This window comes from Nestor notabilis, unplaced genomic scaffold (assembly GCF_000696875.1).
Source record: "Nestor notabilis isolate BGI_N333 unplaced genomic scaffold, ASM69687v1 scaffold13718, whole genome shotgun sequence".
In the NCBI taxonomy this organism is placed as follows: domain Eukaryota; kingdom Metazoa; phylum Chordata; class Aves; order Psittaciformes; family Psittacidae; genus Nestor; species Nestor notabilis.
Genome location: NW_009939686.1, coordinates 1 through 12,642, shown reverse-complemented (window position 1 = coordinate 12,642; position 12,642 = coordinate 1). Strand labels below are relative to the sequence as shown.

Here is a 12,642-nt window from a genome sequence, read left to right as displayed (position 1 = left end):
AGAAAGAGTTACTGACCCAGACCCAGGGCCACAGGCATGACTTCTCTGCCTTTGGCAGGTAGCAAAAGCAGGGTCCTTATGCCCAATCTGTCTGTGGTCAGATCCACTCCTCCACAGTTTTTGGGTTAATTTTCCCCAAATTTGGTGATGATTTCTGGTCACCCTGTGAGATAGTTCATTTAGTTTGTGACACCCATCAATCTCCAGCTAGGTTTTCTTTTACTGTTAGTTTTGAACACTTACCTTAAAGGTCAACAGTTCCTTACCTTTCTTGTTACACCAGTTGCCTTAAAACTACCTCTGGTAGACTTCAGCTGTCCAGGGAAGGTTATGCAAAATCCTTCACAGAGGAGACAGGGTATATTAGGTTTGCATGGCAAGATTCTGGTAGCCAGAGGCCTTTGTGAAAAGCTGCCAGAAGCTTCCCCTGTGTCTGACAGAGCCAGTGCCAGCTGCCTCCAAGACAGACCTGCTACTGGCCAAGGATAAGCCCATCAGTGACAGCAGTAGCACCCCTGGGATAACATAGTTAAGAGGGGAAAAAGTTAATGCGCTCAGAGAGAGGACTGAGAACATGTGAGAGAAACAACCCTGCAGACACCCAGGTCACTGAAGCAGGAGGGGAGGAGGTGTTCCAGGCACCAGAGCAGAGATTTCCTGCAGCTCATGGTACAGACCATGGTGAGGCGTCTGTGCCTCTGCAGCCCAGGGAGGACCCCGCACTGGAGCAGATATCCACCTGAAGCCCATGGAGGACCCCACGCTGTGTCAGGGGAAGAGCATGAGGAGTCCTCCCCGAGAAGGAAGGAGAGGCAGAGACATGTGAGGAACTGACTGCAAACCCCATTCCCTGTCCTCCTGTGTCACTGGGAGTGAGGAAATACTGAAAATCAGGAGTGAAATTGAGCCCAGGAAGAAGGGAGGGTTGGGGGGAAGGTGTTTTTAAGATTTGGTTTATTTCCCACTACCCTATTCTGATTTGATTAGTAATCAATTAAACTAATTTCCCCAAGTCGAGTCTAGTTTGCCCATGATGGCAATAGGTGAGTGATCTCTCCCTGTCCTTATCTTGACCCATGAGCCTTTCACTGTATTTTCTCACCTCCTGTCCAGCTGAGGAGGGGAGGGATAGAGCTGCTTTGGTGGGCACCTGGCATCCAGCCGGGTTCAACTCACCACACAGGATGAAGAGTCATAACTCCAAATCAATGGAGCGCCATGTAGTTTACCAGAGCAGCACCAGTTATCATGTTGTCCCCTGACAACGTGATAGCTGGGAGCTGGCAGCCATCAAAATAGAGAGAACCTAGGAACAGTAGAAGCAGATTTAATCAAGTAAAGCAAATGAACAGGTGACATGAATTATAGGTTCATAGTTAGGAGGATAAGCAGATGAAATGAGTTTCATCAGTATAAATGTGTCAAGCCTTTCTATTTAAACCAAGACTCTGAGAAGCTAGAAAGGCTTTGGCTTCTGTACAAAGCTTGTGAAGGAGGTTTTTGTTTGTGTGTGGTCCTAAAGGAAAAAGCAGCATTGGCAGAGACTGAGCATATATATAATGGAGCTGAGTCTGGTGCAGAGGTGAGAGCTTCAAGGCTGCTAAATATAAATGGTCATTCAATGTATTAAATTTTCTGGTTTATCTTCCCTACCTTTCTGGAAGTGACTAAGGAAAAGTTATTTTGTAATTTTAGAATCTGGACCTGTAGCTCTAAACTTAAGGCTAGTTTAATATCCACACTGGAACTTTCTTAGCACAGAAATTTTTTTACCAAGCTGTTGTCACATCTGAGGCTGCTGCTGATCCCTGTCTTCTCTTCCAGGTTGTTACTAATAGAAATACTAATCTCTGAAATATGGACCCAAGAGAGACCAGGTAGTGCTGCTATAAAACTGCTTCCATGTAACAATTTTCAGGCTTTCTCACGGCTGATATCTGTGTTTATCTGTGTTTCAGAAGAGTCACATTTTTCTGAAAAACTCCGAACATACAGGTGTCTACTAGTAACTGTGCTTCAGATTTATGTACCATCACATTAAACAAATGCTTCTACCTTTCTACCTCTCACTCTGATAACAAGAACTGATGAAATAATAGGACCTTCATTGTTCTTGTTTTCTTGACCCTACTTATTGACCATGCAATATGTAAGGTCTTTTAAATGCTCTAAAGATATCATCACTTTGCCTGAGAAGAAACAGTTTTCTTAGCCAAAATTGCTGTCTGCTTTAGCTTCTTCCTTATAAAATAGAGCTGGTCCTGGAGCAGCAGATACAGAGAGGTGGTTCTAGGACTGTCTGCACTATTTGCTACAGGTGCTTCATAAACATGTTGGCATTTTCCAAAGATCAAAGTAAAAAGATACTGAAGGAGGTTTTATCCAGCTTGGAGAAATTATATGGCCTCTGCACTGAATCAAGTTAGAAATATGGGTGGAATGAAATTTGTGTTTGTAGTATCTGTCTGGCGTTCCCTAATATGACCATGTCTGACGTAGGAGTGTCATCTCCGGTTTATTTAAGGGTACAGTGCAGGACACCCTAGGAAAAAAGAATCTTCTAAGCCTTTGAAACGTACCATTACTATAAAAGGTCTAATTGGTATTAGCTTGCTATGGCATAGAAAATTCTGTTTGAAACAACAGTTCCCAGTTTCTTATATATAATAGAATATATGTTAAACGAAAAGTCTTCTCTGGTCTCTAGTCCTACATGTAGCACAGTTTGTACCTGCTTCCTGCCTTTAAGAGGCTTGGCAGCCATAGCCTGTTTATGCTGTGATGATAGCTTGGGACTTGAGCATCTCAAGCCATCCTCTTTGCTCCTGTGTGGTCCTTTCCCAGCATGCGGCAGCTGGCTTCTGGTACTTGGGCAGGTGAACAGGGTAGGCTGATGGGTAGCTGAGGTGCCTCCTCCCCACTCAGAGTTGTCTTGTGGCTTCAATTGTGAATAGCTGCGTATGGGAGTTTTTTTGGTTTTGTGATTTGTTTGTGGAGTTTTGGTGGTTGGGTTGGTTTTTTTTGTTTGTTTAGCAATTGGGTTTTCCTCTTTTCAGGAGGGTGGGGAGAACTTTCTTTGCCTGTTTTATTCCACTGAAGGTATTCAGATTGGGGCAGATAATTTAGTACTAATTTAGTGTTCCAAAATCCCGATTCCATGACTGGCTGTTGTAGATAGCATTGCCATCTAATCAGATAGTTACTACTGGAATACTAATTTCAGGTTTGGCTTTTCTCCTGGAATTATTGCCAGTTAAAAAACTAAAAACAACTGTAAGGCCTCTTGGCCAGAGATGTTGGAATAGGACCGTCACAACACTGAGTTTTTATAAAGCAATCTGAGAAGTAACAGGTTTCTCTTTGTATGTTACCTTCAATCCACTACTTACTAGCCTTTCAATATGTCCAACACAGGACCCATGAGTTCGGAGTGCTTGGGGAACCTTTTGTGTATAACACTGAATGCAGAGTACTTTGAGGACAAATACTTATCTTTCTCTGTTGTTGGTAAGTTGATGTAGAAGAATTTGGAGAGGGAATTACACATGGTGAAATGTTTAAAATTCTCCAAGATCCTCCTATATTGGAATTCCCTGGAATGCTCTAAGATCATAGAGCTTAGTAGGTTTGACTTCATTGTTAAGTAAAGCCAAAGGCTATCTTTATTTCTGTAGAACACATCCTGTAGACTTGTGTGATAATTTAGCAGTATGAAGTCTAATCACTAACTATCTTTGGCCTCACATTGAATGCACATGGTAGTTTCTAGGCATGCTAATGCTGGTAGTTTTCCATCTGGGTAAAAATGTTTCCCAGTAACAGTGCATACTATACTGAAAACTCAGTATTTGAAGCTGGGACTACGTTACTGATTTTGCACTAGTGGCTTTCCACCTTTTTTGCTTACAGCTAAGGGACTTAGTGGAGGTGTATAAATTCTTAATGAAGTTTATGAAAAATTAGTTGAGCCCTCTGGTTATGGGCTTAGTCGTCAACAAGTGGTGTATTTGAGTGAAAAGCACTATGTAGTGCCCTGGAAGGGAAGAGTGAGATAATTGTTGGGCTACAAAAAAATCTCGGGTGTAAGATTATATGCAGAAAATGTAAACTCAGCCTTGAACTATCTTTCCATGCTAGCTAGCTGTCTAACTATATATAGTCTATGACATTCAATAACATCCGTTTTTCTAGAATGTTAAACTTGGGTAAAAAACCACTTAATTGTGTCTTTGTTCAAGCATCTTCATCCATACACAAAGACAGACACTGCAACTGGTATATGTAGAGCTTGGAAAATAGAAAACAACTATTTTGGTAAGGGAGGTGGGGTGACACACAAAAACCAAACCCTGCTAAACCACAAACCAAAATAACTCAAACCATCAAGACAGCTTTGTAGCCTGAGAAAAACCCAAGCTAAGCTTTAGTGTGTTTGTAGTCCTGGTAAGACCCCTGAGGAGAATTTGTTAGCCACACATGCATCAAGAGAAACACAGGCCTGTGGCAGCCACAGATCAAACTCCTGATGTTGCTAGTCTGCCGTCATCTGCCAATCCTGACAGCTTTGGCACTGATGACCTACCTGACTGTTCTGTGCCTACCGGGATTTTTTTCCCCTTTAGGATTTAATATCTTTCTATGTTGGTGACATTCTCTCCCTGCCCCCTCCTGCATCTTGAGTCCTTGAGCTGCAAGTGTTCCCTCTGCCAGTCTGCCTCTGGTTTTACATTTCTTACTTTCTGTAGGCTCTGTTACCACTCTTTCACCACTTTGCAATTCTCATATGTCTGAGCCCAGGGTATGCAGCTGGGCCATATTGGAGCAGGGCCAGCTGAACCATGGAGCCAGGGCAGGTAGCTCATGGAGCTAGTAGAGCAGGAGTTGCACTCATTAATACAGCTTTTCACTAATTGCCCATAGATCAATATGGCATAGCCTGGGAGCTAGATGAGGACATGGCATCACAGTGTGGCTATACAGTAACTTACAGCAACTGGAGTAAGATCGAGTTTCGTGCTTCTGCACTGAGCTGCCATTCTCGCTTAGGGGTAAGTCAGTTATAGGTGTTTTGATTACAGTGCTGTTGTATTTGACTTACGTGAAACAGTACCATATTATTGATACGTATTAATTGAGGTGTTGGAATGTCTTGAACATCTGTTAGCAGAAAATTATTTAATTCTTCTCAAATGTATCCAGAGGCCTGAGAGTATTCTATGATGTTGATATCTGAATGGTGTACAGATGAGCACGTGAAGTATATCACATATACCCTTGAAGGGCAATTCTTTTCTTTTGGATAAGAATAGGGAATTCTGTCTGGCAGCTGTGTCGCACTCTGCCCTAATATTTGGCGTCTGAGACATATTAGAGTAAAAAAAAATTAAAAGCTTTGGCTGTTTTAGTTTCTCACTGCTACTGTATCATGAAAACATATTTTAGGGAATGTTTTTTGTCCAGTTCTGGGGCTATGTGAAAGGTTGACTACTCCCCAGAGTATTTATGTTGTTATGTAGCTATGCAGCTATATGCATGTAGCCTATGTAGTTAATAAATAATAAGTAATAAAGCTTCAATATGGAGTTGCTCTTCTGTGCGGAGAGTGGTGGATGGGTTTTGTAATCTATTGCTAGGTCACAAGGATAGGTGGTCCGTAATTAGGGAAAATCAGTCTGACAAGAAAGTGTTCTCTCTGTCCATGCAGGAAGATATGTTCATAATAACTGTAGAAATTAAAGCATCTCATTCTGCTGATATGAAAAATGCTACAACTCATCTGAAAAGTGCAAGTTGCTCTTATAGTCCATGGAGTCCAAGAGAGTTAGTATGTGGAAGTAACTACATGGAGGTAAGTACTGGAAGTACTGATAGGAAGGTACTTAGAAGTAAGGTAAGAAGGTAAGTACTGGAAGATACTCTACTTGAGCTGATTAGATATTAGGAATGTGTATTGAAAGCAGAAATTAAATGCTCCACCATGAACAGATCACTAGTGAATGCACAGCACGCATCTTGGGCATAGTGATGCATTCATATTATGTTTATTTAGCCTACTTGTAATCATTAATAACCAATGAAGTTGTGAAATGGTATTCAAAAGGTTAAGCTAACTCGCTGTATGTTGCCTCAACAAATCTCATTTGAGATAACAGAAATGTTTACTTTCTAATGGAAGTTTTCCTACCTAATTTGCTGAGAAATGCAGAGAGAGGACAAAGGACTCCTTGGAAGAGTACATGGGAGTCAAAAATAAATTTCTGGCCTTAACTGAAAGTAGGAATGGGAAGATAGGCAAAAAATAAAAACAAGCTGAAACCAAATAGGTTATAGATAATGCACTATGCATGATGGCATCTCATGCCATAATCTTTTACGTGGCAGGAGGAAACCTCCCTCTAGGAAATGCTAGTTTCCCTTGGGAAAGACTTGTAGGGCATTGATGACAAGGAAACAAGAACCATCAGCAGACCCCTTACAGAAGTTCTTTCCCTTCAGGTTTCTGTTAGGAGGGAGGTTCCACAGACTGTAAAGGACTTCATTCAAGATGAACCTGAGGACTGGAATCTTGTCTTTCCAGAGGTAAAACTACAGGGTTTTTTTTTCTAGTAAAACCTAATGCTGCTTCAGATACAATCATCACTTAATTCCATATCCACGTAGTACAAAATGTCCGTTTGAAAAGCACTTAAATAGGAAGAGCAGAACTTCTGTACCAAGTGGTTTTTGTTTAGAGATTTTTATATGTTAGAAATAGACAGCTGTAGGCCATGTCTCCAAGGAGGAAATGGATTTCTCAAAAAGTCTTCCCAAGGCAAAAGACTGTGCAGCAAAAACTGTCATTAAGACCCCATGACCCAGGAGTGAGCCGTGGATAGGCTTTTTCTTCTTGGACCCTGTATTTGAAATGCAGTTAATCTTTATGCTCTTAATATGGAAAGTTTTCTGTGGGGCAAGGTGGAAGCTAGAGGGATTATCCTACTAACAGTGTTTAGAATGAGGCAATAAAATTGCTGTGTATTTTAATGCAATAAATCATTCAACATAGTAAATAATAGTAAATCTGTTAATTCAAACAGCATGTTTAAAATGTTGATGAATTTTTCTGGGTAGGCAAAAGCAGGAGAAGCCTCGATATGGCAAATAGTTTTTCATCAGCCAGAAGAAAAAACAGCTCTGCTTGTGAGTGATGCTTGGAGTGCAGGTTATGGACTCAACATCACAGACACCAGGGTTGTGCTGCGAATACCATATAGTGCTGCACAAATTCAGCTGGTCAAGGTTGGTATGCTCATTTCAGCCCAGCAAGCTGCCAGGCTGTGAGGTCTAAACAGATCTCTTTCTGCAGGATCATGGAATTACCTTCTCCACAGTGAGATCAAGTACATTTTACAAACAGCAATGGATGATCCTGATGGTGGATACTGCTGTGGCATGTCCTGTAGGTGAGAAATGCAGTACCTTAGTCCAATACTTAAATGTACAGGAACCAATTTACAGCTAGAGTAATGATCTTACAGCTTTCATATCTTGTCCCTAAGATGGTGTGGACTACACTAACAAAACGATCATCTGGACTGTTCCAAAATATATTCAACCAGACTCTGCTGGAGAAACTAGCTTTAAGGATGTGCTTGTTGAAGCTGGTGTGGATCTACACAAACTCTCTGCCAAAGAAATGGCCTCCAGGAAATATGTGTTATTGAATGACTTAAATGCAATTGCAATGAGGATACCAATAGGTGCAGAAGGTGGCTATTACAAGGTTAGTGACTTATGTTAGGTGCCAGGCAATAGACTTTCTGTGGGTCATTTTTCTTTTTTTGGGGGTATGGGCTGAGACTATATATTTAAATGCAGTTGCTTGGAGTGAGCTGAATCCTAAGCAAATGTTGTAACAACTGAACTTCAAAGGAAGTTGCAGGAGGAGCACTTTCACTAGTGAAATGATCTTCTGCTGCTTTGAAACTTGGGAGTGGGAGACAATTTTGCAAAGGAAGTGTTACAAGTATTCTGAGGTAATCTAAACTCATAGGAATATAGCAAGTGCCACTTAAGAGTTTGTGATCCCTGAGTTGAGGACAATTGTTTGGAGCTGTAGCTCTAGGTGACCTTGAGATGCTACGATACAACTTGAATGTAAAATTGTGTTACACTAAAGGGTCTTGATTTTAAATTCCAGACTTCTGTGAGCAGTGGACAGCACGGGACAAAATATGCTATCAATCTGTTCCTGGAACATCAGTGGGAAGATAACAAATGGGGACTAACTAAATATATTATCATCAAGGAAATAGAAACGCCATTTGAACAAGTGGAACTTGCTATAACCAACAGTAAGTAGCCTAACAATTTACTGAAGTTTTGAACACTGTTAAGATTTTAATGTTATTGCATTCCTTTACAGATTCAAATCTGAGTTTGAGGCTAATGAATGTTACAGTGGGAACATTCCTCCCGGATGTGAAGCTTGTGAACTTAACCTTTGAGGGGGTAACTGTTGCCATACCTCAAGCTGTTCAGCATGGATATCTAACATACGAGATCAGATATACTAATGGAAGCAAAGACTACATAATACAAGTCCCACTTGATGCACCAAGCATTAAGAAAGAGGTGTGTACTAGGACACTGCAGCATACCATGGTATAGAAGTGATCATCTCACTTGGTGATTTTAATTTCTAAATACGATTTTCCTAGTACATGGGAGCGGACGTGAGAGCATACACCCTGAATGTTACACTTGCGTTCATAATCCGTCCAACGAGTGAGACCTTTACTGTCCCAGTCATAACAGTATCAGCTGCTAAAGATGCAGGTAAACTAGTGGAACTGGGGCAAAAAGGTACCAAACTGACTGTGAACTCAGCTATTAACTGGGCTAGTTTCAGCCAAGGGTACTGTCAGTCTTAAATAGCCCTACTAACCTCTGATGGCAGGCAGCATGCTGGCTGACTCTTGACTGTATTGCAGTACTACCCAGTGCGAGAGGATTTTGTGATGGGAGGAACCTTCATCTCATTATCACTCATGGGAATGTGGACCAAAATTGGCTCCCCTTCATCTCGGGCAGGCGCCTGACCCCAGAGTCTGTGAAGAAGTACAACTACAGCCTGAAGGACAACGGCACTCACTTGGCAATCTCTGTCCCTTTCCTTTCTTCCCATGTGAACTATGAGGTAAGGATGCCAGCATATAGCAATTAAAAAGCACGGTCTAGCTGTGAAATATAGACATGATACACTATGTCCTTGAAAGTAAAATAAAACTTCCCTTTGAGATAGGCTTCAAAGGTTAAACGGAGGGCTTTTCTACTCTTGAAAGAACACTTTAATTTCCCTTGGTTAACGTTGGCAGAAGTAGACAAAGAAAAAAAGTTCTGCAAGTATTTTAATCTTTTAATGACAACTGTACATGCAGTGGGGTTTGTACTGCATTCTTGCAAAATGGTTAAAAAAAAAAAAAAGCTCATTGTGTGAGCTTCTAAATTAAAAAATGTATCTCCTGTGGATTTGACTGTGATCAATCACCATTACCTTTGTCTTGTGGTAACCTGCTCTCCTAGCTTTTGAATTCATTTGAACAATGTTTCTTTATTGCCTTGTTTAACCTGTGATTGTCATCTCCAGGATTTTCATGCCTCTGGAATAAAGGCTTCACTCCACCTAACCTTGAAGGATGGCATCACCTTGGCTAATAGGAGGGAATTCTCAGTTTCCTGCACCTTTTCACCTTCCCAGCTAATACGTAATAACATGTTGGGGATAGCTGTTAATGCTCTTTGAGTTGCATAACTAAGTTGCACAAGCCCAGGCAGTGTGAAATGTTTCTAGAGTTTATGCTTACTTATATGCTATTTGGCTGTCAGATTTCCTACAGAGTAATATGCTACAAGGCAAGTCAAATTACAGGTTGGAATGACTATCCTGTCTAGTACAGGAGGTGGAGAACTCTACTTCACCTCAGAACTCCAAGATCATGATGTTTTTTAAAGGATTTTTGTAGTTGGTTTGGATGCTGAATGGTTAGGGGTTTTTGGTTTTGTTTTTTTGGTGGGGTGAGGAAAGGATCAGCATATAAATTAACCATGCTAAAGCTACTTATAGGTATTGAATGTACAGAGTATTTCAGCTAGAAAAATCCTTTTGGGACAGGGTGAACGTTCCAAGGAGGATAAAGGTACACGAATCTACCAGCTTCATCCATGTAGTGCTCGTTCTACTAGCAGTTAGTTCAAAGATTGGGTGTTACTACTGAAGAGAGTCTTGCTCAAGCTTGTGACATGTCAATAAACTTGCTAGCAAATCCACGCAGAATGTCTTTGTTGTGCTAGGCTTATAAAACATGGGAGTGGGAATCCTGACTTGTGTGAAAACGTGGCTTTCTCTTTCAGAGTGCCTGCCCAATGGTACTGTGGTTATTACTGCAGTAAAATTGGTGGGAGATGCAGACCTGGACACCAGCCTGTTTGTCTTGAGGGACAGACGGTGCAAACCCAGTCTAGTGACAGAGAAGACTGCAACCTTCAAGATCAATGTGAACACTTGTGGAACAAGTAGAAAGGTAAGGGCTTAGTCATGTGAAGTTTACTCTGCATTGTGGTAGTGTTATTACTAGAACAGTAGAGGTTCACAGGTAAGCATAAACTGCAAGAAGGTCACAGCTGCCTGTTAACTAGTACATCTACACTTTTTCTGAGAATATTAAATTCAGTTGGGCAGAAGTTCTTAATAGCTAATTATTTTCAAGGTCAAGTGTTTTCTGAAACTAGCCTTCAGTGTGACACCTCTGAATTGTTTAATAATGGACTAAAATGTGAGTTTATGCTGCTGAGAGATACTCATATGCCCTCCAGAAGCTGGCTAGGTGTTGCTAATTAATACCTGGCCAAAGACTAGAGTGGGTCCTGTTTCTGCCATCTAAGTACTGTACAGATGGAAACCGGACAAAATAACAAAGGATCATGCTCAAATTCAGGTCACCACAACTGAAGATTGCTCCTGCAAGTGTTAAATCTCATGCTTTACATTGATTCTGTCAACAGAAACAATTGAGCATTTTCTTAGGCCCAGTGCACTCCCTTTCTGAGGTGTTATGTCGTATACAAGTTATTGTTAGCTAATAAACTGTTTCTTCTTGACTATGGCATAGCTGTCAGCTTTAGTTCAGTAGGCATAGGGCTGTTAGCCAGTGACTTCTGGCCATTCTGAAGTGTTCTCTGTGCAGGGCAATCTGCCAGTCAAGAGAAGGGATGTGAATGTTGTGTCAAAAACCAAAGTAAACTCTAATGTAACTGTCCTGTTTGTAATTATGTGTCTTTCAGTTCAACAGCACAACTATGACATATGAAAACGATGTACTCTATTTCAGACCTGGCAACGATACACCAGTATATCGGTAAGCATCGTTCCCTAGAAAAGGTTGCCTGAGGTATTTTGATTTCTAAAAATTTCATGCTAAACCTCTTCCCCCAGGCTGAAATTTGTGTGCTGGTATGCAATCAAGCAAGCTCTTGATGTCCAGTATGAATCTAAGAAGAGCCCACTGCCCAGTATTAAGCCAGGGTTTGGCTCTCTTACTCTTTCATTGAAGCTTTTCAAAGGTAACATTTGATCAAACTTCACAGAATCACTGAATAGTTGAAGTTGGAAGGGTTCTCAAAGTGGTTTTGTCCACACACTCTGCTCAAGCAGGGCCACCTAGAACAGGTTGCCTAGGACCATGTCCACGTGACTTTTGAATATCTCAAAGGACGAAGAGGAAACCTCTTTAAGGTCTCTAACATGTTTTTTGATTCCAGAATGCAAAATGTAAGGTCAAGTACCTGTAATGAAACAGCCTTAACATTACTGAAGTGTGGTTTCCCTGGTTGGTCTGGGCATGCTAGAAGTTGTATAGTGGATGTAATGTCAGCTTCTCTGCTATCAACTCCCTAAGTGTCAAAAAGCAGAGTTAGCACTGACTGAAATAATTGTGCCAGAGAACTAAACCACATGCGATACTGCTGTAAAATGGTAACTATGATGGCAGAAAGGGCTGAAGTGTGAACCAAACCCTCAGCAGGACTGGAGTGGCCCTGATGACTATTTCTCCTCCCCCCCCAACCCATATCTTCATCGAGGTGCTTTTGAATGAGCATCTTACTCCAATGGGTTTTTGCCGAAGGAGGGGAATGTCTCATTTCTGGATCCTCAGAGCCAAGGAATGCAGTTTAGATCTTTGCTTTCACTGCTGGTTCTTGTTTTTCTGCCACCCGATCCCCATTTGTTGACATTCATACACTCTCCCAGATTTTAGTATTACTGTGCCAGAGAAAATGGTGGTGGAAAGAAGTGAAGCAGAAAGCTTGTGAATACATACTATGTAAAAAGGCAACTCTAACATCAATCCTCTCTTTTAGAGAAATCCTATACAGAGCCCTACCGGGAACTGGAATATCCTGTGGTAAAATACCTGAGGGAGGCACTGTATTTTGAAGTTGAACTGCTCCAGCCTAAAGATGTGAGACTAGAACTAAACCTAGATGACTGTTGGGCTACAAACTCCCAAAGCCAGGACAGTCTTCCACAGTGGCCTATCCTTATAAATGGGTAAGGAGGGCTTTCCTTCTGTGTCTGGTAATTGTTCAGCACAAGTTCCCTTA

The 12,642-nt window shown here is 41.3% G+C and overlaps 1 protein-coding gene across 1 annotated transcript; it reads left to right on the top strand.

The window, feature by feature from the left end:
* Nucleotides 1–3,419: 3,419 nt before the first annotated feature.
* On the top strand, nt 3,420–12,593 carry LOC104409952. The gene is made up of 16 exons (XM_010019987.1): nt 3,420–3,507; nt 4,921–5,048; nt 5,705–5,848; nt 6,496–6,579; nt 7,111–7,278; nt 7,346–7,442; nt 7,539–7,762; nt 8,180–8,333; nt 8,405–8,613; nt 8,700–8,817; nt 8,973–9,178; nt 9,629–9,746; nt 10,393–10,562; nt 11,323–11,396; nt 11,474–11,601; nt 12,400–12,593. The coding sequence occupies exons 1-16, from the start codon at nt 3,420–3,422 to the stop codon at nt 12,591–12,593; spliced, it is 2,304 nt and encodes a 767-aa protein (XP_010018289.1).
* Nucleotides 12,594–12,642: the final 49 nt, after the last annotated feature.

Bases quoted from the DNA above. Each gene is read 5' to 3' on its own strand.
- LOC104409952 (XM_010019987.1), top strand. From the start codon at position 3,420: ATGAGTTCGGAGTGCTTGGGGAACCTTTTGTGTATAACACTGAATGCA. The intron at 3,508-4,920 runs GTAAGTTGATGT...AATTGCCCATAG, and splicing joins CTTATCTTTCTCTGTTGTTG to ATCAATATGGCATAGCCTGG. The intron at 8,818-8,972 runs GTAAACTAGTGG...ACTGTATTGCAG, and splicing joins ATCAGCTGCTAAAGATGCAG to TACTACCCAGTGCGAGAGGA.